The 27,578-nt window shown below is 35.2% G+C and overlaps 2 protein-coding genes across 5 annotated transcripts in view; both read left to right on the top strand.

Moving 5' to 3' along the window:
- Positions 1-27,578, top strand: part of Nacp60e (Na channel protein 60E) — a 398,987-nt gene that overhangs the window by 332,334 nt on the left and 39,075 nt on the right. The gene's annotated exons all lie outside the window — the stretch shown is intronic.
- Positions 7,268-14,704, top strand: LOC135124096 (phospholipase A2 inhibitor-like). The gene is made up of 2 exons (XM_064048964.1): positions 7,268-7,701; positions 13,964-14,704. Exons 1-2 carry the CDS (start codon positions 7,357-7,359, stop codon positions 14,702-14,704), a joined length of 1,086 nt encoding a protein of 361 aa, XP_063905034.1. The 5' UTR covers positions 7,268-7,356.

The following is a 27,578-nucleotide window of genomic DNA, read 5'->3' as shown; positions in this document are numbered from 1 at the left end:
CCATCAAACATTAGCAAAGGCAAACACCCTTTACTCTGCTCTTATACGAGGAGTTATCCATAAATCCATAATTAACATTGTTCCGTAAACAGTAATGTGTATAAACATATATGTACAAAATATGAAAATATACTTGACATAAAAAATATGAAGCGACGCGTTGTAACGTGATAAGAAAGAATTGAATTTAAATGAATTTGACGCATATTTTTATTTGACTATATCTGAAGACTGACAGAAACTTTCCAAGGGTTTTTAAACTAGTATAATTGTTTAGTTTTACAAGATTAAAGTAAAACAAGATTTTAAGTAAAATTTAGATTCGTGGTATTACAAAAATATTAACACAAAATGAAAATATATGTTCAAAGTAAATAACAGAATGACATAAACTTTCGGCGTTAACATTACAAATAATTACAAGAGAGAAAAAAACGCATTAAGAACTTAAGAGACATGTTTGTAATATCGAGTTGTTAAAGGCTGCTTTGAAGACTGTTTGTTTCTATGAAAAACAATTGCTGTTATCGGAAATTTTGGTAGATTTTGTTCCAAAAATACGAGATAACTAATTGTTTCTTGAACTAGTTTCCGTAACTTCTAAAATTTAAAAAGGATACGCCGTTCTGCTGTAATAAAATCTAGAATAAGGTCAAAATCACACTAATATTACATCTGATTTGTTAACCACATGAATTTAATTTACATTAAAATAAGTTACAGACATTGTTTGAAATGTTTATTATAGTTCGAAAACAAGATAAAATAAATAAATAAATAAAATGTGCAGTTTATAAACTTCAGAATTTTAGTATAAAAATAATTATGTTTGAAGCTTTATTTTGTCTGTTCCATTTTATTGGGTGTATTGGGCCCCTCTCGGGATATAACACCGACATCAGTGCACCAACCCAACGTTCTTCAACCGATGGGATGATTTATTACTTCCGTTATGCTGGCCCTACACACAACGATTTGATTTTCGGATTTTCGGCTAGATCTGCACAGTTAACTCTTTGCGCACTGCACACTGATATAGAGTATTTTGTTCACGCGAGCATTAAAAATATTACGCCGAAAGCACTTCTTCAAGTGTTATTTTTTTTAAGATGTCATATTTGTCAGCGTTTCCAAAATTTTATTCTTTGCACAGGTCAACTAATTTTTCGTAAACCGCATTTTAAAATTTTTGTTATTGTATTTTTTACTTTTTAATTTTCTAAGGCATGAAAAAATCCCATATAGGTTTCTATGAATTTATTAACGAAATCAACTGATAACTTGCGCGCCATTTTGTGTTACTTAACACCAATAGTGATTATGATAATTTTATAATTATCATTTTAATAAAATTGTGTTCTTCACTTCGCGAACGACAGCAAACAATTTAAAATTACCGCGAGTCAAGCACCTGAAAATCCATCTCTCCCAAATATGTCTTTCTTGGCACGATTTGTAATCCGAAGTCTCACTCCACATGCAATTTTTCGTCGCCTGAGAACTTGTTTGATCTACAGACCAAAGCACACACAGGCCAATATCGGCTTTAAGCGATTTATCTATAAGTAAACCGATATTCGTTAGAGTTGATGTGATACACATCCACTACGAAGAACTAACCCATTTCGACCATTGGACTTTACAACGAATAAGTGAACAAAGTTCTTGAACATCTTAACGATTTAATACATAATAATGTTCCCGAATGACAAAATTTACATTTCAAACTGTATTATCAAATTACACTCTCCAAAATTTGTCACGAACAATGAAATGACGCAGTCTCCAAATTTTACAATAGTAAAATTGTAGTTTCGCCCCGTTTACGGTTTATGCATCCGTGTCGAGTTTTCACCTTAGACGTCAAGATTTTTGGAAAAAAAAAATCAACATTTTCCAATTTATAATGTTATGTATTTAAATTTTAAAAAGTAGAATAGTCCTGATCTTGTGATTTATACCTAAATACGCTATTGGGATTTTTCGGCTTGTCGATTTCTCGATTTTTCAACTTTAAATGTCTCAATTTTTCAATATTTCAATTTTGGGCTTTTCCGATTCCTCCATTCCTTAAATTTTCTATTTCTCGATTTTTTTATTTTTCGATTTCTCAATCTTACGATGTTTCAATTTTACGGTTTTTAAATATTTCGATTTTTCAATTTTTCAAATTTTCAGTTTGCCGATTTCTAAAGTATTTTTTTTATTTGTCCATTTCTGGATTTCCTAAAGTTTCGATTTTTCACATCTTCAATTCCTCAATTTTTCGATTTTTTAAGATTACGATTTTTCAATTTTGCTTTTTTAGATTTTCGATTTCTCAATTTTCCAATTTTTTAATTTCTCAATTTTTTGAATATTTCTTTCAGTTATGAAATTTTTCAATATTTCAATTTTTCGACTTTTCGATTTTTGAATTGATGGATTTTTTTTGATTTCTCGCTTTTTCCTTTTTGGATTTTCAATTTATTGTAAACTTTAGATTTTTCAATTCTGGGACTGTTTAATGCTTCGATTTCTCAATTTTTAAACTTTTCGATGTTTTAATATTTCATTTTTTAAAATTCTAGGTTTTTCGATATCTCGAGTTTTCAGTTCTTCTATATTTCAATTTTTCATTTTTCGATTTTTTGAATTTTAATTTTTGATTTTCCAGTTTTTCTTTTTTAAAATTTTTCGATTATTCAATTTTTTAATTTCTTAATTTATCGAATTCAGATGTTTCGTTGTTTTGATTGTTCAATTTCTCAATTTTTCAATTTTTAACTTTCCTTTTCGGCTTCCGACTCCTCAATTCCTCGATCCTCCGATTTTTCGATTTCTCGAAGTCTCAGTTTTTGAATTTTTCGATGTTTCGATTTTTGGATTTCTCGGTTTTTCGATTTTTTTCTTTTGAGCTTTTCAATTTCTGGATTTTCCAATTTTTCAATGCCCCGATTTTTCAATTTTTCAAATTGAATTGGATCTCTCGATTCTTCAATTTTGCGATATTTTAATTATTCATTGTTTTAAATTTTAGTTTTTTCGATTTCTCGATTTTTTGACTTTTCAGTTTTCTGATTTCTCAATTAAACTATTTTTGATTTTCCCACTTCTCAAAGTTTCGATTTTTCAGTTCTTCAATTCTTCGATTTTTCGACTTCGCTTTATTGGTTTGTCGATTTCTCAATTTTTGGATATTTCTTTCAGTTTTGATATTTTTCAATACTTTGATTCTTTCATTTTTCGACTTCTAGATTTTTCTATTTTTAATTTTTGGATTTTCAGTTTTTTGTTTTTTATTTTAGTTTCTCAATTTTTCAACTTTTTCATATTTTAATTTTTAAATTTCTAGATTTTTCAGTTTCTCGAGTTTCCAGTTCTATATTTTAATTTTTTAAATTTACGAATGTTGAAATTTTTTGAGATCTCAATTCATTGAGATTCGGATGTTTCGATGTTTTGATTATTCAATCTCGCTTTATCAATTTTTTCCATATTTAAGTTTTCGATTTTTCGATTTTGGCCTACTTCGGTTTCTTAATTTTTTGATTTTTCGACTTCTCGATTTTTCGACTCCTCGATTTTTTTTGTCTTTTGATTTTTCGATTTCTCGATGTCTCAATTTTTGAATTTTACAATGTTTCGATTTTTCGATTTGTTGGTTTTTCGATTTTTTGCTTTTCGGTTTCTTGATTTTTGGATGTTTCGATTTTTGATTTATCCGATTTTTCTATTGTCCAATTTTTAAATTCTCGACTTCTCGATTCGTTGATTTTTCAGTTTTTCGATTATTAAATTTTAGATTTTTAATTTTATTTTTATTTTTGATTTTTTGATGTTTGGATTTCTCCATTTTTCAGTTTTAGGATATTTTAACTTTTCAGTGTTTTAAATTTTAAATTTTTCGATTTTTTAGTTCTTCACTATTTTTTTGTTTTTCAAATTTTGACGTTTCTGAATTTTTAGTTTTCGGATTTCTCAATTAATCTATTTTTTTATATTCCCATTTCTCCACTTCCTAAAGTTTCGATTTTTCAGTTCTTCAGTTCTTCAATTTTTCGATTATTCAGGTTTTTGATTTTTCAATTTTTCGATTTTTTAAGTTTGCGATTTTTAGACTCTGCTTTTTTGACTTTTTTGTTTCTCAATTTTTTAATTTCCTAATTTTTTGATATTTTGAGTTTTCAGTTCTCTATATTTCAATTTTTCAATTTTCGGAATTTTTAAATTTTTGATTGTCCAATTTTTTTTTATTTTTCGATTTTCCAATTTTTCGATGTTTCTATTTTTGAATTAACCGATTGTTCAATTTCTCGGTTTTTAATTTTTAGATTTTCCAATTTTAATTTTTTTGATTTTTACTTCCCGAGCGTAAGCAAAGGAAGTATTGTAATCGAAATTTTTCGATTTTCGAATTTGAAATTTAATTTTTAATCTGCTAACCAGAATGCTTTGAAATGTTGCAGATGTTTTAAGGCTATAAAGAGCGTCATAAATCTTTAGTCAAAAAATATTTGCTTATCCCCTCCAAAAATTTGATGACGTCAGCTCAAAAGTTTGTGGAATAAATCATATCTAAAATGTACAAAATATGATGAGTCTGTACTTGTGATCTATCACTCCATTCATATTTTTTGGATTTGCATATACAGAGTGACTCAAAAAAATTAATGAATGCGTAAATATATTTTATTGATTTAATCAGGAACTACAAAACCGAATGCTCTGACATCTTGCAGATGTTTTAAGGTTATAAAGAGCATAATAAATGTTTAGTCAAAATATATTTGCTTATCCCCTCCAAAAACTTGATGACGTCAGCTCGAAAATTTGCCGAATAAATCATATCTAAAATGTACAAAATATGATCAGTCTGTACTTGTGATCTATCACTCCATTCATATTTTTTGGATTTGCATATACAGGATGATTCAAGAAAATAAATGAAAGCGTAAATTTATTTTACTGATTTACTCAGGAACTACAAAACCGAATGCTTCGAAATCTTGAAGATATTTTAAAATTATCATAAGCATGGTAAATTTTTGATCAAAACGTTTTTGGTCGTCCCCCCTAAAAAATTTATGATGTCACCACAAAATTTTGCTGAATAAATCCTATCTAAAATGTACAAAATATGGTGAGTCTCTTCTTGTGATTTATCATTCCATTCAAATTTTTTCGATTTGCATATACAGGGTGACTCAAAAAAATTAATGAATGCGTAAATTTATTTTATTGATTTAATCAGGAACTACAAAACCGAATGCTTTGAAATCTTGCAGATGTTTTAAGGTTATAAAGAGCATAATAAATTTTTAGTCAAAATATATTTGGTTATCTTCTACAAAAAACTGATGACGTCAGCTCAAAAGTTTGCCGAATAAATCGTATCTAAAATGTACAAAATATGATGAGTCTGTACTTGTGATTTATCATTCCATTCATATTTTTGGATTTGCATATGCAGGGTGACTCAAAAAAATTAATGAAGGCGTGAATTTATTTTATCGATTTAATCAGGAATTACAAAACCGAATGCTTTGAAATCTTGGGAATATTTTAAAGTTATTATAAGCATGGTAAACTTTTGTTCAAAATGTATTTGTTCATCCCTCCTAAAAAAAATGATGACGTCACCCTTAAATTTTGCTGAATAAATCCTATCTAAAATGCAAAAAATATGAAGAGTTTGTACTTGTGATTTATCATTCCATTCATATTTTTTAGATTTTCTTAAGAGGTGGTTCAAAAAAATTAATGAAGTCAATTTATTTTATTGATTAAATTAAAGGCAACACTTATTATTAGTATTACACCCCAACCAACCCAATTTGGTAGACACAAAATTTGTTAAAGGAAAAACTCGGTTGAAACATAAGGGTAGCACGCTTATTTACATCGACTTTAACATTACAGACCTGCATTTGTTTTATGCGCTCACTTGGTTCCGCGAATGTGAAATAGACATGTTTATAATCAACCAATTGTGAATTTCACCGTCAAGAATTAAAATAAAACCCAATGTTTTATATAATAAGCGGAAGTCGAAGCAATAAAACCGATGGTCGTTTTGTTTACAGTTTCTCTGTTTGACTCTCACGTATGGTGTTACGCCTGTCATCTTAAATTAAGAATACATACACGATTTTCAGTTGCCTCTGATACGTATACGTGAGTAAATTGTTTCGTTATTTTATTGATTATTACAAATCAATATTCAAAACGACCCAATTCATTTTCCCGAAAATTTGGGAATACAATAATTTTATTCTTAGTATTACACTACATCTATCCCAACTGATATACGTGTCCTTGCAAAAATGTTGATGACGTCATCACATTTTTTTTTAAATTCCCACTACAAAAATGTAATGAGAAAAAAAAACACAATAGGCATGCAGTCGTCAAGTTTCCGACAGCGAGGGAAGTACTGTCTAAACTCTTTAGACCAATTTTTTTATGTTTCGATTTCTCGATTTTACAATTTTCCCATATTTGAATTTTTCAGTGTTTTAAATTTTCGATTTCGAGGATTTACTGTGTTACAGTAGTCATCAGTCATATAAAAAAGTTTTGAAGTGCTTACATTTTTCACAAAAAGCATTAAACCTAGAAATGCGCTCTCTACTCATTAATCATTTTGCGCAACCAACGACAAATGCTCAAAATTCCACCACAGGGAAGCTATTTTTACGTCCCGGCAACATTTCACCAATTTCTAAATTCGCACTGACATTGAGCGGTCACTTTTACGGCCCCCATAAAGGATAATTACGTGATTGGATCCTGATTTTATAGCCGTGGGGTTTTTATGTGGGCCGTAAAAATTAAGTGCGAGCTACAGGTGCAGACTAGTGGAACTTAAACAATCAAGAGAATAGTGTTTTCCGAGGCGCGATTTATGAGTCGTTTTGAGGTACGGGTTTTATGCGAGAGTGCAGTTGCAAGGCTGACGTCAGACATGCAAAAGCGCAGTGAGTGGAACGGGCGTCGAAGGAAAGTGGTGCTAAAATAGAGACGAAGGAAATGGCGTAGGATGGAAATTTCTTTTCACGTATTCATGTACAAACAACAATTTAAAACATAATTCGCACTATCACCTCCAGACCTTAAATCCACAACAATAAACAATTCTAATCCACTTCGCTCGAATCCAAACAAACCACAACAACACCACATTTGAAATTCAAAACGCATCCTTCGAACTAAACAATGCCTCGGTGTCACTTCCGCTCGCTCTGTTTTCAATAATCCGTAATTTATTTTCTCCCGGGGTTGCGAACTAATGCTCAGACGTCTCTGGCTTGGCGTTGCATCTCGACGACGTCACAACTGCATCGATAATACTTCCAGCTAGTTCTCGCCTCAAATATGCACGCTTTGATCCTGCTCCTGATAATCTCGTTGCGTGTGAGCTTAACAGTCGCCTGCCACTCGTTCAAGGACACGAATATCACAGTGGTCTCCCAGGTCGGAGAGAAGTACCACACTGTGGTGAGTGGATGTCTGGAAAGGAAGATGTTCGAGGCGACGATCGCGGAGATTTACGTGGAGAAGCAGGTGGTACCGAGGCTGGAAAGGGACGCAGTGAGGCATCTGTGGAACCTTGTGGTGTTTGGGGTTAGTGAGTGCGGGGTGGGGGTTGTGGAGGCGGGTTTGTTCAGGAACGTGCCACGGCTGCGAGAGGTACGGATCGTACGGAATGAGCTAAAAGAGGTACTGTTACATTGAAAGTAGTATCATTCTTCACCCTCACGAACCTCTTTGAGTGCGTTTTTTGTTGGCCTAAAAGATTTCAGGTGGTACTGCAGTTTTTTTCTCTCATCTGATATTATCTGTTATCACAACTCCAAGAAATATTCATTTACTTGAATGGAACTACTGTGTTCAGGCTCTTCTTCTAAAGGAGAATATTCCAGTTCTTATTAAATGGTTTTTGTTTTTTCTTCGAAGTCTTCTCGAAAATCACTTACAATTTTAGAACTTTCCGGAAAATCCTGCTTCGACTTTCACAAAATTTCACAAAGTATTCATTTGTTCAAATTTTACAATTAAGCTTCGGCCCTCGGCTTACGACGAATAAAAAAAAAATCATCAGAATTGAGACAGGGCGGGTGGGCGGGGGTTATATTTTGTTTTTTGTTTTCTTAATATACATAGCCATATTTTCAAGAAACTTAGAATATAGTTAAAATGGTACATTTTTGCAAGGAAATATGGATTTTGCAATTATGGGGTGAAGCCCAATTGAAAAATCGATATTTCAAACATGTTTTAAGTTTCATGTCGTGAAAAGAAGTCCACACATCTTAAAGTAAAAACGCAAAATGTAAGCCCACCCACCCGCCCAATCGCAATTGTGATGATTTTTTTTATTCGCCGTGAACCAAGGGGGTGGAGCTTAACTGCAAAATACTTATTTCTTTACAAGAAATTAGAAACATGTTTTTAAATATCGTGTTGTTCGAAGAATACTAGGTTAATAAAAAAAAGGCAAAATATAAACCCCGCCCACCCACACGATCTCAATTCTGATGATTTTTTTAATTGTTAAAAACTTTAAACACGTTTAAAATGGTAAATTTTTGTAATGAAATATGGATTTTGCAATTAGGCTCCGCCCCTAGGTCTGTTAACGAATGAAAACTTCATTACTATTTAGATCAGGGCAGATATGGGTGGGACTTAATTTTTGGCTTTAATTTTTTCATAGTATACTCTATATAGTGTTTTTTGAATAACACGATACTTAAAAACATGACTTACATGGTTAGTTCTTATATAGGTAAATTTCGCTCCTTTGGCTCTGCACGATTAAAAAAAAAATCATCACAATTGGGATCGGGTGGGTGGGCGGGGCTTATATTACGCTTGTTTTCTTAATATACGTTGTCGTCTTCTCACAACAAGGAACTTAAAACATGTTTAATATGGTAAATTCTTCTAAACAAATATGGATTTTGCAATTAATCTACGCCCGTCGATCTAACAACGAATGAAAAATTATCTATTTCACAGTGAACTACAGGCTCAACGTACTATTCTTTTAAAGGAGAATATTTTAGAACATTCTTGATTCTTCGTCCGCTGGTTTTCAGTTTTTATTAACTGGTTTTTGCTTTTTCTTTGAAATTTTCTCGAAAATCGCTTTCAGTTTTAGAACTTTCCTGAAAATCCTGTTTCGACTATCACAAAATTTCACAATGTATTCATTTCTTCAAATTTTACAATTAAGCTTCGCCCCTCGGCTTACGACGAATAAAAAAAAATCATCAGAATTGAGACAGGGCGGGTGGGCGGGGGTTATATTTTGCTTTTTGTTTTCTTAATATACATAGCCATCTTTTCAGGAAACTTAGAATATAGTTAAAATGGTACATTTTTGCAAGGAAATATGGATTTTGCAATTATGGGGTGAAGCCTAATTGAAAAATCGATATTTCCTTATACAAATTTTCCATTTCAAACATGTTTTAAGTTTCATGTCGTGAAAAGAAGTCCACACATCTTAAAGTAAAAACGCAAAATGTAAGCCCACCCACCCGCCCAATCGCAATTGTGACGATTTTTTTTATTCGCCGTGAACCAAGGGGGTGGAGCTTAACTGCAAAATACTTATTTCTTTACAAGAAATTAAAAACATGTTTTTAAATATCGTGTTGTTCGAAGAATACTAGGTTAATAAAAAAAAAGGCAAAATATAAACCCCGCCCACCAACCCGATCTCAATTCTGATGATTTTTTTAATTGTTAAAAACTTTAAACACGTTTAAAATGGTAAATTTTTGTAATGAAATATGGATTTTGCAATTAGGCTCCGCCCCTAGGTCTGTTAACGAAAGAAAACTTCATTACTATTTAGATCAGGGCAGTTATGGGTGGGACTTAATTTTTGGCTTTAATTTTTTCATAGTATACTCTATATAGTATTTTTTGAATAACACGATACTTAAAAACATGACTTACATGGTTAGTTCTTATAGAGGTAAATTTCGCTCCTTTGGCTCTGCACGATTAAAAAAAAATCATCACAATTGAGATCGGGTGGGTGGGCGGGGCATATATTATGCTTGGTTTCTTAATATACGTTGTCGTCTTCTCACAACAAGAAACTTAAAACATGTTTAATATGGTAAGTTCTTCTAAACAAATATGGATTTTGGAATTAAGCTATGCCCCTCGATCTAACAACGAATGAAAAATTCTCTACTTCACAGTGAACTACAGGCTCAACGTACTATTCTTTTAAAGGAGAATATTTTAGAACATTCTTGATTCTTCGTCCGCTGGTTTTCAGTTTTTATTAACTGGTTTTTGCTTTTTCTTTGAAATTTTCTCGAAAATCACTTTCAGTTTTAGAACTTTCCTGAAAATCCTGTTTCGACTATCACAAAATTTCACAATGTATTCATTTCTTCAAATTTTACAATTAAGCTTCGCCCCTCGGCTTACGACGAATAAAAAAAATCATCAGAATTGGGACAGGGTGGGTGGGCGGGGCTTATATTTTGCCTTTTTTTTTCTTAATATATATAGCCATCTTTTCAAGAAACTTAGAATATAGTTAAAATGGTACATTTTTGCAAGAAAATATGGATTTTACAATTTTGGGGCGGAGACTAATTGCAAATCGATATTTCCTTATACAAATTTTACATTTTAAGCACGTTTTAAATTTCATGTTTTGAAACTCAGTCTACACATATTAAAATAAAACGGCAAAATATAAGCCCGCCCACCCGCCCTATCTCGATTGTGATGATTTTTTTTATTAGCCGTAAACTAAGGGGGCAGAACTTAACTGCAAAATACTTATTTCTTTACAAGCAATTAAAAACATGTTTTTAAATATCGTGTTGTTCAAAGAAAACAATATTTATTAAGAAAAAAAAAGGCAAAATATAAACCCCGCCCCCCCACTCGATCTCAATTCTGATGATTTTTTTATTCTTAAAACCTAAAACATGTCGAAAATGGTACATTTTCACAACAAGGAACTTAAAACATGTTTAAAATGGTAAATTCTTCTAAACAAATATGGATCTTGCAATTAAGCCCCGCCCATCGTCCGCTGGTTTTCAGTTTTATTAACTGTTTTTTTTTTTTTAAATTTTCTCGAAAATCACTTCCAGTTTTAGAACTTTCCTGAAAATCCTGTTTTGACTATCACAAAATTTCACAATGTATTCATTTCTTCAAATTTTACAATTAAGCTTCGCCCCTCGGCTTGCGACGAATTAAAAAAAATCATCAGAATTGAGATAGGGCGGGTGGGCGGGGCTTATATTTTGACTTTTTTTCTTAATACACATAGTCTTTTTACAGCAAGAAACTTAAAACATGGTTAAAATGGTACATTTTTGCAAGAAAATATGAATTTTGCAATTATGGGGTGGAGCCAAATTGCAAAATCGATATTTCCTTAAACAAATTTTACATTTTAAGCACGTTCTAAGTTTCATGTTCTAAGAAGAAGATTACAAATATTTAAAAAAAGCAAACTGTAAGCCCGCCCACCCGCCCTATCTCAATTGTGATGATTTTTTTTATTCGCCGTGAACCAAGAGGGCGGAGCTTAAATGTAAAACACTTGTTTCTTTACAATAAATTAAAAGCATGTTTTTGAGTATCGCGTTCTTCAAGGAATACCATGTATATTAAGAAAAAAGCCAAAATATAAACCCCCCCACCCACTCGATCTGAATTCTGATGATTTTTTTATTGTTAAAAACTTTAAACACGTTTAAAATGGTAAATTTTTATAAGGAAATATGGATTTTGCAATTAAGCCCCGCCCCTAGATCTAACAACGAATGAAAAATTCTATATTTTCGGTGAACTACAGGCCCAACGTAATTTTCTTATGAAGGAGAATTTTCTAGAACATTCTTGATTCTTCGTCTGCTGGTTTTCAGTTCTTATTAACTGATTTTTGTTTTTTCTTCGAAATCTTCTCGAAGAACACTTCCACTTTTAGAACTTTCCGGAAAATCCTGTCTCGACCTTTCGCTATCAAAATTTCAGAGAGAACTCATTTCTTCAAATAAAATATTCTAAAACATATGTTCAAATTAACAATGATTCGAACTTTTTTCCGTCAGTCTTTACTATTAAAATCTTCTAAAAATTCAGAAGAACTCTTGTGCGAGTCCTTTATTTCACAATGAACTACAGGCTCAATATCACATTCTTCTGAGTGAGAATATTCTAGAACTTCCTTGATCCTTTGTAAGCTGTCTTTCAATTTTTACTGACCGTTTCAATTTTTTTTTAATCTCCTTGATAATTGCAGGGGTTCCTAGAAAATCAGATTTAGAGCGTTCACAAGAAAAATCTCCCTTTTCTTCTTTTCAAATGGAACGTTCTAGAAGCCCGCCCACCCACCCTATCTCAATTGTGATGTTTTTTTTTATTTGCCGTGAACCAAGGGGGCGGAGCTTAACTGTAAAATACTTGTTTCTTTAGAAGAAATTAAAAGCATGTTTTCGCGTATAAAGTGTTCTAAAAATCCAAAAGAACTCTTGTACCAGGCCTCTATTTCACAGAAAACTATAGGCTCAACGTAATTTTCTTCTAAAGGAGAATATTCTAGAACATTCTTGATTCTTCGTCCACTGGTTTTTGGTTCTTATTAACTGGTTTTTGTTTTTTCTTTGAAATCTTCTCGAAAATCACTTTCAGTTTTAGAACTTTCTGGAAAACCCTATTTCGAGCTTCGACTTACAAAATTTCACAGAATATTCATTTCTTCAAATAAAATATTCTAAAATCTAGAACATAGGTTCAGATTAATGATGATTCAGAATTTTTCCGTCCGTCTTCTTTTAAAACCTTCTAAAAATCCATAAAAACCCTATTCGCGTCCTTTATTTCATAGTGAACCACAAGCTTAATGTCACAATCTTCTCAGTGAGAATATTCTACAACTTCCTTGGTTCTTTGTAAGTTGTCTTTAAATTTTTATTTACTGTTTCAATTTTGTTTTGAAATGTCCTCGGTAGTTGCAGGACTTCCTAGAAAATCAGATTTGGCCCTTTTACAACCAAAATTTCCCTTTTCTTCTTTTCAAATGGAATCTTCTAGGAGGTAAATTCAGATTAACAATAACTCAGGTTTTCTTCTGAACCGTTTTCGCCTATAAAGTATTCTAAAAATTCCACAAGAACTATTGTTCAAGGCCTCTATTTCACGCTGAACTACAGGTTCAAAACAATATTCTTTTCATTGAGAAGATTCTAGTACCTACTTGATTCTTTGTCCGCTGGTTTTTGGTTCTCATTAACTGGTTTTTGTTTTTTCTTTGAAATCTTCTCGAAAATCACTTTCAGTTTTAGAACTTTTCGGAAAATCCTCTTTCAACATTTCAGTATCAAAATTTAATAGAATTTTCATTTCTTCAAATAAAATATTCTAGACCATAATTTCAAACTAATAACGATTCGGACTTTTTTTCGTCTGTCTTTACTTCTGAAATCTTCTAAAATTCCATAACAACTCTTGTTTCACTCCTTTATTTCATAATGAACTACAGGCTCGATATCACATTCTTCTCAGTGAAAATATTTTAGAATTTCCTTGATTCTCTGCAGATGTGGACCTTTCATAATCAAAATTCCCCCTGGTTTTTTCTTTCTTATTAACTGGTTTGACTTTCTAATGTTCTAGAACTTCCTTGAAAATCTTGTTTCGACCTGTCACCATCTAAATCTCACAGAATTTTCATTTGTTCTAATAAAATATTCTAGAATATAGGTAGAGGTTTCACACTTTTTCTGATTGATAACCTCTTCAACACTAACGAATACACCAGAAGAACATTCATTTACAACAAATATTTCGTGTAATTTGCAATTCCAGTCGCAGCCTTGGGGTCTTTCTCATTTTTTAATATAATTGTTCTAGAACTTCATTGAAAAGCGCTCATTTTAATTTTTATACGTTTGTGACCACAATTTACCTTAAAACAAATAAACACCAGGTACCCAAAGGCGTCTTCTCCACCCTCGACCAACTCGAAATCGTCGACCTAACCCACAACGAAATCACAAAAATCGAACCTGAAGCCTTCGGCAACTCGACCACCCTCAAACAAGTCACCGTCGCCTACAACCACCTCCACCTCTGGTCCGCCGACTGGTTCCACAACAGCACCAACCTGCAAACCATCGACTTCCAACACAACAAAATCCAAGTCCTGCCGCGCCGCGCCTTCCACGACTTGCCACACCTCACCACCATCTCCTTCGACTACAACGAACTGGAGCTCATCCACCCCGAAGCTTTCGCCGCCATCGCCCGCCTCAAGTACCTCGGTTTACGCTACAACAGACTCAAGGCCCTCAACCCGAGGAGCTTCTCGAGAGGCCTGATCATCGACAGGATGGCGATCGATGCCAACTACCTTAATTTTCTCAAGACGGGGTTACTGGCCAGCTTGGAGGTGAAGGAGATGATCCTGAACGGGAATCCGTGGAAGTGTCCCTGTCTGGACGAGATTCACCAGTGGCTGTTCCAGAACAATGGCACAGTGACAACGCCGGATTTTTGCAAAGGGCGCGATATTCCGGTGTGTTGTTCGCCGTCTACGTATTCGCATACGTGCAGAGAGACGATCGATGACGAGCTTACGGGGTATTATCTCGGGAAATTGAAGTTGATGAGTCCGCCGGTGAACGAGCATTGTGCGAGGCTGGACAGGGTGATGTGGCAGGGGAGATAAGGGGTTTTGTGTGGGGTTAATTTTTAGCAATAAATACATTGATTTTTTTTTTAATAATATAAAGTATGACAACAAGTTTTCTTAAATTAGTCAGTCTTTTAGTTAGTCCAATCTTGCGCAATACTTCTCCAAAGGAGGGTCAATTTTCCGCAGTGCCTCCAAGTAAATCCTGACTACATCCTCCTCCACTATCTCCCGACAAGTTCTGGAGAAGGAATCAGGGAAGACGCATACGGGTACATCATCTCCCAGACACTTGTTCGACTTTGTTACAGTGGCATTCGTATCGTGCAACCAAAACAGGATTTGGGCCAAGCATGAGCACTTCCATGGGTTTCCGTCAATACCCATCTCCCTCACGGTCACAAGTACCATGATCTTCTTTGGTATGAAAGTTAGATAATTGGCACTGAGTGATAGTACCCTTATGTCAATATCGTTGGGGAAGACTCTTGAATGAATGTGTTTTAGTCGGTTGTACCGTAATCCTAGGTGATCCAAGTTCGTCATATCCTTAAAAGCCTCAGACTCTATCACCTCCAATTCGTTGTAATCAAAGTAGATCTCTCTTAGTTGAGAAAAATCACGGAACGACCGCCTCGGTAAGATTTGAACTCTCCCAGATTCTCCCAGTTTCTTAGAAGTTCCCCCAGATTCTCCTAGATTCCTTCACCTCCCTTCAGATTCTTTCCGAATCTAAGATTTCTCTCCGGATTTCCCAGTTTCTCTTAGATTCCCTCAAACCCATTCAGAATCTTTCAGATTATTTCAGATTCCTTCAAATTCCCTCAGATTCTTTCAGAATCTCTCAAATTTTTGTCGAAATTCTCGAGATTTTTCCGAATCTCCCAATTCTTGCAAATTCTCTCAGATTCCGTCAGATCCCCCCCCCACCCCCCATTCTTTCAGATTCTCTCAGATTCCCCCAAATTCTTCCCCAATCTTTCAAATTCTCTCAGATCCTCTTAGATTCCCTTCAGATTTTTTCAGATTCTTTCCGAATCTCTCAAGTTCTCTCAGATTCTCTCTCATTTTCTTAGATTCTCTTCAATTTCATTTAGACTCTCCCAGTTGCTTAGAGGTTCCCTCAGATTGTCCCAGATTTCTTCACATTCTTTCAGTTTCTTCCCGAATCTCTCAGATTTCTATAAATTCCTTCAGATGCTTTCTGAATCTCTCAGATTTTTTACTAATCTTTCAGTTTCTCCACATTTTCTCCGATTCTCGTGGATTCTTCCATTTTCCCTTAGATTCTGTTAGATTCTCTCAGATTCTCTAAGATTCTTACAGGTTCTATTAGATTTTCGCAGATTCTCTCAGATCCTCTCAGATTCTTCCAGATTTTCTTAGTTTCTCAGACGTCCCTTTAGATTTTCTCAGATTCCTTCAAATTGTTTCAAATTCCTTCAGATTCTTTCAGAATCTCTCAGAGTCTCTTGGATTCTATCGGATTTCTTTCGATTCTCTCAGATCCTCAAATGTTCTCTCAGATTCCTCCAGATTCTTTCTGAATATCTCAGATTTTTTTCCCAATTTCCCAGTCTCTCTCAGATTCCCTCATATTCCGGCAGATTCATTCAGATCATTTCAGATTCTCTCAGATTCCTTAAAATTCTTTCAGATTCTTTCCGAATCTCTCAAGTTGTCTCAGATTCTCTCACATTCTGTTGGATTCTCCCAGTTTTCCTTTGGTTTTCACAGATTCTCTCAGACCCTCTCAAATCCTTCCAGATTCTCTCAGTTTCTCAGAGGCTTCTCCAAATTTGCTCAGATTCCTTCAAATTCTTTCAAATTCCTGCAGATCCTTTCAGAGTCTCTCCGATTCTCTTGGATTCTATCCGATTCCCTCAGATTATCTCAAAATCTCAAAGGTTCCCTGAAATTCCTCCACATTCTTTCCGAATATTTCAGATTTCTTTCCAATTCCCCATTTTCTCTCAAATTCCTTCAGATGCCGGCATGTTCTTTCATATTATTTCAGATTCTTTCAGATTCTCTCTGATTCCCTCAGATTCTTTCCGAATTTCTTCTCTTAGATTGTCTCACATTCTCTTGGATTCTCCCAGATTCTCTCCGAATCTCTCAAATTTTTGGCGAGACTCTGCTAAATTCCTACAGATCCCTTAAGATTCTTTCCGAATTTTCTCAGATTCTTTTACATTCTTCCAGATTATCTCAGATTCCTTTAGATTATTTTTTAAACTCCAGTTTCTCCCAGATTCTTTCAAATTCTCGCAAATTTGCACAGGTTCTCTCAGATTCTCTCCGATTCTTTAAAATTCCCTCAGATTCTTACCGAATCTCTCAAATTTTTGGGGAAACTCTCCTAAATTCCTACAGATCCCTTAAGATTTTTTCCGAATCTCACAAATTTTTTCCTAATCTTGCAGTTTCTCTGAATTTTTTTTCAGATTCTGTTGGATTCTTTCATATTACATTAGATTCTCTCAGATTCTCTAAAATTCTCACAGGTTCCCTCAGATTTTCTACGATTCTTTCAAATCCTTTCAGATTTTCGCAGGTTTCTTCGAAATCCCTCAGATTCTTTCCAAATATCTCAGATTCTCTAACACTCTTTCTTAAATTTTGTCAGATTCCCTTAAAATTTCTAAAATAATCTTAGATTCTCTTTGGTTCTCTCAGATTCCTTCAGATTCCCTCAGATTATTTCCACATCTCCTGCTTGTCCCAGATTCCCTCAAATTCTCTCAGATTCTTTCAGATTTCCTCAGATTCCCTCAAATTTTTCTAATCCTTTTCAGGTTCTCTCAAATTTCTTCAGATTTTTTTCAGATTCTTTCCGGGTCTTTGAGATTCTCTCAGATTGCTTAAAATTTTTTCCGAATCTCTAAGATTTTTCCGAATCTCCCAGTTTTTCTCAGATTCTCTTGAATTCTCTCAGATGCCCTTTTCTCGGATTACCTCAGAATCACTTAAATTCTCTCAGATTCTCACAGGTTTCCTCATATTCTATCAGATTCCTTCAGACTCCCTCAGATTCTTTCCAAATTTCTCATATTCTCTCAGATTCCTTCAGTTCGCCCAGATTCTTTCCGAATCTCTCAGATTCTCTAGGGTTTTGTCAGATTCTCTTAAATTCTCTGAGATTATCTCAGATTCTTTAAGATTGTCTTAAATTCTCTCAGGTTCCCTCACATTTTCTCAGATTCTTTCACATTCTTCCAGATTATCTCAGATTCCTTTAGATACCCTCAGATTATTTTTTAAATTCCCAGTTTCTCCAAGATTCTCTCAGATTCCTTCAGTTCCCTGAAATTCTATTGGATTATCTCATATTCATTGAAATTATCGTAAATTCTCTCAGATTCCCGTAGGTTCTGTCACACTTTGTCAGATTCTTTCAGATTCTCTCAGATTCCTTAAGATTTTTTCGGAATCTCTTGGATTTGTCCGAATCTCCCAGTTTTTCTTAGATTCTCTTGAATTCTCTCAGATGCCCTTTTCTCAGATTACCTTAGAATCACTTAAATTCTCTCTGATTCTCACAGGATTCCTCATTTTCTATCAGATTCCTTCAGACCCCTCAGATTCTTTCCAAATTTCTCATATTCTCTCAGATTCCTTCAGTTCGCTCAGATTCTTTCCGAATTTCTCAGATTCTCTAGGGTTTTGTCAGATTCTCTTAAATTCTCTGAGATTATCTCAGATTCTTTAAGATTGTCTTAAATTCTCCCAGGTGCCCTCACATTTCCTCAGATTCTTTCACATTCCTGCAGATTATCTCAGATTCCTTTAGATTCCCTCAGATTACTTTTTAAATTCCCAGTTTCTCCAAGATTCTCTCAAATTCTCTCAAATTCGCACAGGTTCTCTCAGATTCTCTCGGATTCCCTCAGATTCTTTCTGAAACTCTCAGATTCTCTCAGATTCCTTCAGTTCCCTGAAATTCTGTTGGATTATCTCATATTCATTGAAATTATCGTAAATTCTCTCAGATTCCCGTAGGTTCTCTCACACTTTCTCAGATTCTTTCAGATTCTCTCAGATTCCTTAAGATGTTTTCCGAATCTCTTAGATTTTTCCGAATCTCCCAGTTTTTCTCAGATTCTCTTGAATTCTCTCAGATTATCTTAGAATCACTTAAATTCTCTCAGATTCTCACAGGATTCCTCATATTCTATCAGATTCCTTCAGACTCCCTCAGATTCTTTCCAAATTTCTCATATTCTCTCAGATTCCTTCAGTTCGCTCAGATTCTTTCCGAATCTGTCAGATTCTCTAAGGTTTTGTCAGATTCTCTTAAATTCTCTGAGATTATCTCAGATTCTTTAAGATTGTCTTAAATTCTCTCAGGTTCCCTCACATTTTCTCAGATTCTTTCACATTCTTCCAGATTATCTCAGATTCCTTTAGATACCCTCAGATTACTTTTTAAATTCCCAGTTTCTCCAAGATTCTCTCAAATTCTCTCAAATTCGCACAGGTTCTCTCAGATTCTCTCAGATTCCCTCAGATTCTTTCTAAATCTCTCAGATTCTCTCAGATTTCTTCAGTTCCCTGAAATTCTGTTGGATTGTCTCATATTCATTGAAATTATCGTAAATTCTCTCAGATTCGCGTAGGTTCTCTCACGCTTTCTCAGATTCTTTCAGATTCTCTCAGATTCCTTAAGATTTTTCCCGAATCTCTTAGATTTTTCCGAATCTCCCAGTTTTTCTCAGATTCTCTTGAATTCTCTCAGATGCCCTTTTCTCAGATTACCTTAGAATCACTTAAATTCTCTCAGATTCTCACAGGATTCCTCATATTCTATCAGATTCTTTCCAAATTTCTCATATTCTCTCAGATTCCTTCAGTTCGCTCAGATTCTTTCCGAATTTCTCAGATTCTCTAGGGTTTTGTCAGATTCTCTTAAATTCTCTGAGATTATCTCAGATTCTTTAAGATTGTCTTAAATTCTCTCAGGTTCCCTCACATTTTCTCAGGTTCTTTCACATTCTTCCAGATTATCTCAGGTTCCTTTAGATTCCCTCAGATTAATTTTTAAATTCCCAGTTTCTCCAAGATTCTCTCAAATTCTCTCAAATTCGCACAGGTTCTCTCAGATTCTCTCAGATTTTCTCAGGTTCCTTCAGTTCCCTGAAATTCTGTTGGATTATCTTATATTCATTGAAATTATGGTAAATTCTCTCAAATTCCCGTAGGTTCTGTCACACTTTCTCAAATTCTTTCAGATCCTTTCAGATTCTCTCAGATTCCTTCAGATTACCTCAGATTATTTCTGAAACTCCAAGCTTCTTGCAGATTTTCTCAAATTCTCTAAATGCCAACTACCTTAATTTTCTCAAGACGGGGTTACTGGCCAGCTTGGAGGTGAAGGAGATGATCCTGAACGGGAATCCGTGGAAGTGTCCCTGTCTGGACGAGATTCACCAGTGTCTGTTCCAGATTTTTCCGGATTTTTGCAAAGGGCGCGATATTCCGGTGTGTTGTTCGCCGTCTACGTATTCGCATACGTGCAGAGAGATGATAGATGACGAGCTTACAGGGTATTATTTCGGGAAATTGAAGTTGATGAGTCCGCCGGTGAACGAGCATTGTGCGAGGCTGGACAGGGTGATGTGGCAGGGGAGATAAGGGGTTTTGTGTGGGGTTAATTTTTAGCAATAAATACACTGGTTTATTTTTTAATAATATAAAGTATGACAACAAGTTTTCTTAAATTAGTCAGTCTTTTACTTAGTCCAATCTTGCGCAATACTTCTCCAAAGGAGGGTCAATTTTCCTCAGTGCCTGCAAGTAAATCCTGACTACGTCCTCCTCCACTACCTCCCGACAAGTCCTGGAGAAGGAATCAGGGAAGACGCATACGGGTACATCATCTCCCAGACACTTGTTCGACTTTGTTACAGTGGCATTCGTGTCATGCAACCAAAACAGGATTTGGTCTAAGCATGAGCACTTCCATGGGTTTCCGTCAATACCCATCTCCCTCACGGTCACAAGTACCATGATCTTCTTTGGTATGAAAGTTAGATAATTGGCACTGAGTGATAGTACCCTTATGTCAATATCATTGGGGAAGACTCTTGAATGAATGTGTTTTAGTCGGTTGTACCGTAATCCTAGGTGATCCAAGTTCGTCATCTCCTTAAAAGCCTCAGACTCTATCACCTCCAATTCGTTGTAATCAAAGCAGATCTCTCTTAGTTGAGAAAAATCACGGAACGACCGCCTCGGTAAGATTTGAACTCTCCCAGATTCTCCCAGTTTCTTATTAGAAGTTCCCAAAGATTCTCCTAGATTCCTTCACCTCCCTTCAGATTCTTTCCGAATCTAAGATTTCTCTCCGGATTTCCCAGTTTCTCTTAGATTCCCTCAAACCCATTCAGAATCTTTCAAATTCCTCCAGATTCCCTCAGATTCCTTCAAATTCCCTCAGATTCTTTCAGAATCTCTCAAATTTTTGTCGAAATTCGCGAGATTTTTCCGAATCTCCCAATTCTTGCAAATTCTCTCAGATTCCGTCAGATTCCCCCCCCCCCATTCTTTCAGATTCTCTCAGATTCCCTCCGATTCTTCCCCAATCTTTCAAATTCTCTCAGATCCTCTTAGATTCCCTTCAGATTTTTTCAGATTCTTTCCGGATCTGTCAAGTTCTAACAGATTCTCTCACATTTTCTTAGATTCTCTTCAATTTCATTTAGATTCTCCCAGTTGCTTAGAGGTTCCCTCAGATCGTCCCAGATTTCTTCACATTCTTTCAGTTTCTTCCCGAATCTCTCAGATTTTTTCCTAATCTCCCAGGTTCTCTCACATTTTCTCCAATTCTCTGGGATTCTTCCATTTTCCTTTAGATTCGGTTAGATTCTCTCAGATTCTCTAAGATTCTTACAGGTTCTATTAGATTTTCGCAGATTCTCTCAGATCCTCTCAGATTCTTCCAGATTTTCTTAGTTTCTCAGACGTCCCTTTAGATTTTCTCAGATTCCTTCAAATTGTTTAAATTCCTACAGATTCTTCAGAATCTCTCAGAGTCTTTTGGATTCTATTTGATTTCTTTCGATTCTCTCAGATCCTCAAATGTTCTCTCAGATTCCTTCAGATTCTTTCTGAATATCTCAGATTTTTTTCCCAATTTCCCAGTCTCTCTCAGATTCCCTCATATTCCGGCAGATTCATTCAGATCATTTCAGATTCTCTCAGATTCCTTAAAATTGTTTCAGATTCTTTCCGAATCTCTCAACTTGTCTCAGATTCTCTCAGATTCTGTTGGATTCTCCCAGTTTTCCTTTGGTTTTCACATATTTTCTCAGACCCTCTCAAATCCTTCCAGATTCTCTCAGTTTCTCAGAGGCTTCTCCAAATTTGCTCAGATTCCTTCAAATTCTTTCAAATTCCTGCAGATCCTTTCAGAGTCTCTCCGATTCCCTCAGATTATCTCAAAATCTCAAAGGTTCCCTGAAATTCCTCCACATTCTTTCCGAATATTTCAAATTTCTTTCCAATTCCCCATTTTCTCTCAAATTCCTTCAGATGCCGGCATGTTCTTTCAGATTATTTCAGATCCTTTCAGATTCTCTCAGATTCCCTCAGATTCTTTCCGAATTTCTTCTCTTAGATTGTCTCACATTCTCTTGGATTCTCCAAGATTCTCTCCGAATCTCTCAAATTTTTGGCGAGACTGCTAAATTCCTACAGATCCCTTAAGATTCTTTCCGAATTTTCTCAGATTCTTTTACATTCTTCCAGATTATCTCAGATTCCTTTAGATTATTTTTTAAATTACCAGTTTCTCCCAGATTCTCTCAAATTCTCGCAAATTCGCACATGTTCTCTCCGATTCTCTCGGATTCTTTAAAATTCCCTCAGATTCTTTCCGAATCTCTCAAATTTTTGGGGAAACTCTCCTAAATTCCTACACATCCCTTAAGATTTTTTCCGAATCTCACAAATTTTTTCCTAATCTTGCAGTTTCTCTGAATTTTTTTTCAGATTCTGTTGGATTCTTTCATATTACATTAGATTCTCTCAGATTCTCTAAAATTCTCACAGGTTCCCTCAGATTTTCTGCGATTCTTTCAAATCCTTTCAGATTTTCGCAGGTTTCTTCGAAATCCCTCAGATTCTTTCCAAATATCTCAGATTCTCTAACATTCTTTCTTAAATTTTGTCAGATTCCCTTAAAATTTCTAAAATAATTTTAGATTCTCTTTGGTTCTCTCAGATTCCTTCAGATTCCCTCAGATTATTTCCACATCTCCTGCTTGTCCCAAATTCCCTCAAATTCTCTCAGATTCTTTCAGATTTCCTCAGATTCTCTCAAATTTTTCTAATCCTTTTCAGGTTCTCTCAAATTTCTTCAAATTTTTTTCAGATTCTTTCAATCTTTCAGATTCTCTCAGATTGCTTAAGATTTTTTCCGAATCTCTCAGATTTTTCCGAATCTCCCAGTTTTTCTGAGATTCTCTTGATTTCTCTCAGATGCCCTTTTCCCAGATTACCTTAGAATCACTTAAATTCTCTCAGATTCTCACAGGATTCCTCATATTCTATCAGATTCCTTCAGACTCCCTCAAATTCTTTCCAAATTTCTCATATTCTCTCAGATTCCGTCAGTTCGCCCAGATTCTTTCCGAATCTCTCAGATTCTCTAGGGTTTTGTCAGATTCTCTTAAATTCTCTGAGATTATCTCAGATTCTTTAAGATTGTCTTAAATTCTCTCAGGTTCCCTCACATTTTCTCAGATTCTTTCACATTCTTCCAGATTATCTCAGATTCCTTTAGATACCCTCAGATTACTTTTTAAATTCCCAGTTTCTCCAAGATTCTCTCAAATTCTCTCAAATTCGCACAGGTTCTCTCAAATTCTCTCAGATTCCTTCAGATTCTTTCTAAATCTCTCAAATTCTCTCAGATTCCTTCAGTTCCCTGAAATTCTGTTGGATTATCTCATATTCATTGAAATTATCGTAAATTCTCTCAGATTCCCGTAGAGTTCTCTCACACTTACTCAGATTCTTTCAGATTCTCTCAGATTCCTTAAGATTTTTTCCGAATCTCTTAGATTTTTCCGAATCTCCCAGTTTTTCTCAGATTCTCTTGAATTCTCTCAGATGCCCTTTTCTCGGATTACCTCAGAATCACTTAAACTCTTTCAGATTCTCACAGGTTTCCTCATATTCTATCAGATTCCTTCAGACTCCCTCAGATTCTTTCCAAATTTCTCGTATTCTCTCAGATTCCTTCAGTTCGCCCAGATTCTTTCCGAATCTCTCAGATTCTCTAGGGTTTTGTCAGATTCTCTTAAATTCTCTGAGATTATTTCAGATTCTTTAAGATTGTCTTAAATTCTCTCAGGTTCCCTCACATTTTCTCAGATTCTTTCATATTCTTCCAGATTATCTCAGATTCCTTTAGATACCCTCAGATTACGTTTTAAATTCCCAGTTTATCCAAGATTCTCTCAAATTCTCTGAAATTCGCACAGGTTCTCTCAGATTCCCTCAGATTCTTTCCAAATCTCTTAGATTCTCTCCGATTCCTTCAGTTCCCTGAAATTCTGTTGGATTATCTCATATTCATTGAAATTATCGTAAATTCCCGTAGGTTCTGTCACACTTTCTCAGATTCTTTCAGATCCTTTCAGATTGTCTCAGATTCCTTCAGATTACCTCAGATTATTTCTGAAACTAATAATAATAATAATAATAATAATAGTAATAAGTTTATTAGTGCATAAGAACTACAACGGTTTTTGCATAAGTCAAGATACAAAATTAAAATTAAATACATTTAAATAGAAAAGTACAGCACATCATTTAGAAACTCTTCAAAGGTGTAGAAAGCCTTTGAGAGCAAATACTGTTTCAAAGTAATTTTGAATTTACGCATGGACAGAGTTTGCACGTCATGGGACAACTTGTTAAAAAACTTTATGCCATAATATTCGGTACCATTTTGAGACTTGTGAAGTCTCAGTTTTCTCAAGCGTAGTTTAGACTTGTACCGAGTATCATGGTTGTGGACATCACGATGACACAAGTAGTCACTTAAATTTTTTTTTATAAAAATAAGGCAATGAAATATATATCGTGAGGTTAGAGTAAGAATTTTAAGTTTTATAAATTTGTCTTTGCAATCTTCTCTGTACCCAAGTCCCGCAATAATCCTAACTGCCTTACGTTGGAGATTAAAAAATCTATGCCGTATTGGAGAATGACCCCAAACTATTAGCCCGTAAGTAAAATGACTCTGACAGAGAGCAAAGTAGGCATTTTTTAAGAAATCGGTAGGCACTTTGGTGCTGAGGTTTCTCAGTAGAAATATATTTTTACAAATAGTTTTGGCGGTCATTTCCTCATGCCAGTTCCATTGAAGATGGTTATCAATATAGAGCCCTAGAAATTTAGCAGTTGTGTCAAAATCATCGTGGAAATCATGTTCTTTCAATGAGAATAACATTTCAACCGTTTTGGCTTTATTTAGAAGCAATCTATTAGCTGCAAACCAAGCTTCTGCTCTTGACTGTGTCTCTTTATGTCTGTGAATTACGTTATTGACGTTAGTACCAGTGCTCACTATAGTCGTATCATCGGCAAATAATATACTATTCTCCTGTAAATATAAGGGAAAGTCATTTATAAAGATTAAAAACAGGAGTGGCCCAAGAACAGATCCTTGGGGCACTCCAATTTTTATAGGAAGGAGTCCGGAAATTGAATCACCTTCTTTAACTAACTGGTGGCGTCCGGAGAGGAAAGAAGAAAGTAGCTAGGCTACAGCTATGGGGACTGATATTTTATTTTATTTTTCAACAAGATGTCGTGGGAGACACAGTCAAAAGCTTTGGTCAGATCAAGAAGGCTGATGACTCCAAATTCATGTTTCTCAAAGCATTGCAATATTGTGTTTGTTAGAGATAGTGCAGCGTCAGTAGTGCTTCGTCCTTTGCGAAAACCAAACTGGGAGTCAGCAAACAGTTGATTATTTTCAAAAAAATTTCCTAACTGTGTGTATAAAGTTTCTCCAGTATTTTGGAAAATACTGGCAGGATGGAGATGGGCCTGTAGTTGTTCGGATCATTAACATTCCCTTTTTTGTGAATAGGAATAACAAAGGCAACTTTTAGACAGCCAGGAAAGACGGAAGCTTTGATACATAGATTGACAAGTTTAGTGAGCGGAGAGATGATGAGATCTCTAATAGTCTTAATAAGATTAACGTTTAGATTATCTACATCTTTGCAGTTCGAATTCTTTAAATCGTTTATTACGTCTCTGACCTGCACCATTGATGCTTCAGTGAATTCAAAAGCATTATTAGAGCACAAAGACATAAATTTGGAATTATCGGACATTAATTGTATAGGGTTTTTACAGTCTGTAGGGAGATCATTAATTAAGCATGGTGCAATATTCGTAAAGTAATCATTGAAATTATCACTAGATATATCACAGGCTTGCTTGCTATCACGATTGTTGGAGCCAAGATTATTGCGAGATTCGTTTATTACTGTCCACATAGCTTTACATTTGTTTTTAGCAGTATTAATGAATTTTTTGTTATAGTTAATTCGAGTTAACTTTATTTTCTCGCGATAAACTTTGCGGTAGCTTCTTGCAGATTTTCTCAAATTCTCTAGATGCCAACTACCTTAATTTTCTCAAGACGGGGTTACTGGCCAGCTTGGAGGTGAAGGAGATGATCCTGAACGGGAATCCGTGGAAGTGTCCCTGTCTGGACGAGATTCACCAGTGGTTGTTCCAGAACAATGGCACAGTGACAACGCCGGATTTTTGCAAAGGGCGCGATATTCCGGTGTGTTGCTCGCCGTCTACGTATTCGCATACGTGCAGAGAGACGATCGATGACGAGCTTACGGGGTATTATCTCGGGAAATTGAAGTTGATGAGTCCGCCGGTGAACGAGCATTGTGCGAAGCTGGACAGGGTGATGTGGCAGGGGAGATAAGGGGTTTTGTGTGGGGTTAATTTTTAGCAATAAATACATTGGTTTATTTTTTAATAATATAAAGTATGACAACAAGTTTTCTTAAATTAGTCAGTCATTTACTTAGTCCAATCTTGCGCAATACTTCTCCAAAGGAGGGTTAATTTTCCGCAGCGCCTCCACGTAAATCTTGACCACGTCCTCCTCCACTACCTCCCGACAAGTTCTGGAGAAGGAATCAGGGAAGACGCATACGGGTACATCATCTCCCAGACACTTGTTCGACTTGGTTACAGTGGCATTCGTGTCATGCAACCAAAAGAGGATTTGGTCCAAGCATGAGCACTTCCATGGGTTTCCGTCAATACCCATCTCCCTGACGGTCACAAGTACCATGATCTTCTTTGGTATGAAAGTTAGATAATTGGCGTTGAGTGATAGTACCCTTATGTCAATATCATTGGGGAAGACTCTTGAATGAATGTGTTTTAGTCGGTTGTACCGTAATCCTAGGTGATCCAAGTTCGTCACCTCCTTAAAAGCCTCAGACTCTATCACCTCCAATTCGTTGTAATCAAAGTAGATCTCTCTTAGTTGGGAAAAATCACGGAACGACCGCCTCGGTAAAATTTTGATTTTGTTGTAACTAAAATCCATGAGTACTAGATTCGTGGAATTGGTGAACCACCCCCTTTTCCAGTCCCGTAGGTTGTTGTGGTCGCAGTGAAGCCTCTCCAACGTCTCCACGTTCGCAAACCCTTCATTATCCACATGTCTGAGCTTATTGCGACTTAAAACCAAACTTTCTAATTTAGGTACTATCGAAAACACTCCCTTCGGTACTATTTCCAAATCGCTCCGTATTATTTTGATGGTTTTGAGGTTAGGTACGTTGCGAAACGCACTGGGTTCAAGTACTCCAGTTCCACTATTCTCGAACACGGCACTATGCAGATGCTT

This window comes from Zophobas morio, unplaced genomic scaffold, assembly GCF_036711695.1.
Source record: "Zophobas morio isolate AGI-343-1 ecotype UQ-CSIRO unplaced genomic scaffold, CSIRO_AGI_Zmor_V1 ptg000007l, whole genome shotgun sequence".
Classification (NCBI taxonomy): Eukaryota; Metazoa; Arthropoda; class Insecta; order Coleoptera; family Tenebrionidae; genus Zophobas; species Zophobas morio.
The sequence above is the reverse complement of the archived record's forward strand: the minus strand, read 5'-3'. Positions and strand labels throughout refer to the sequence as shown.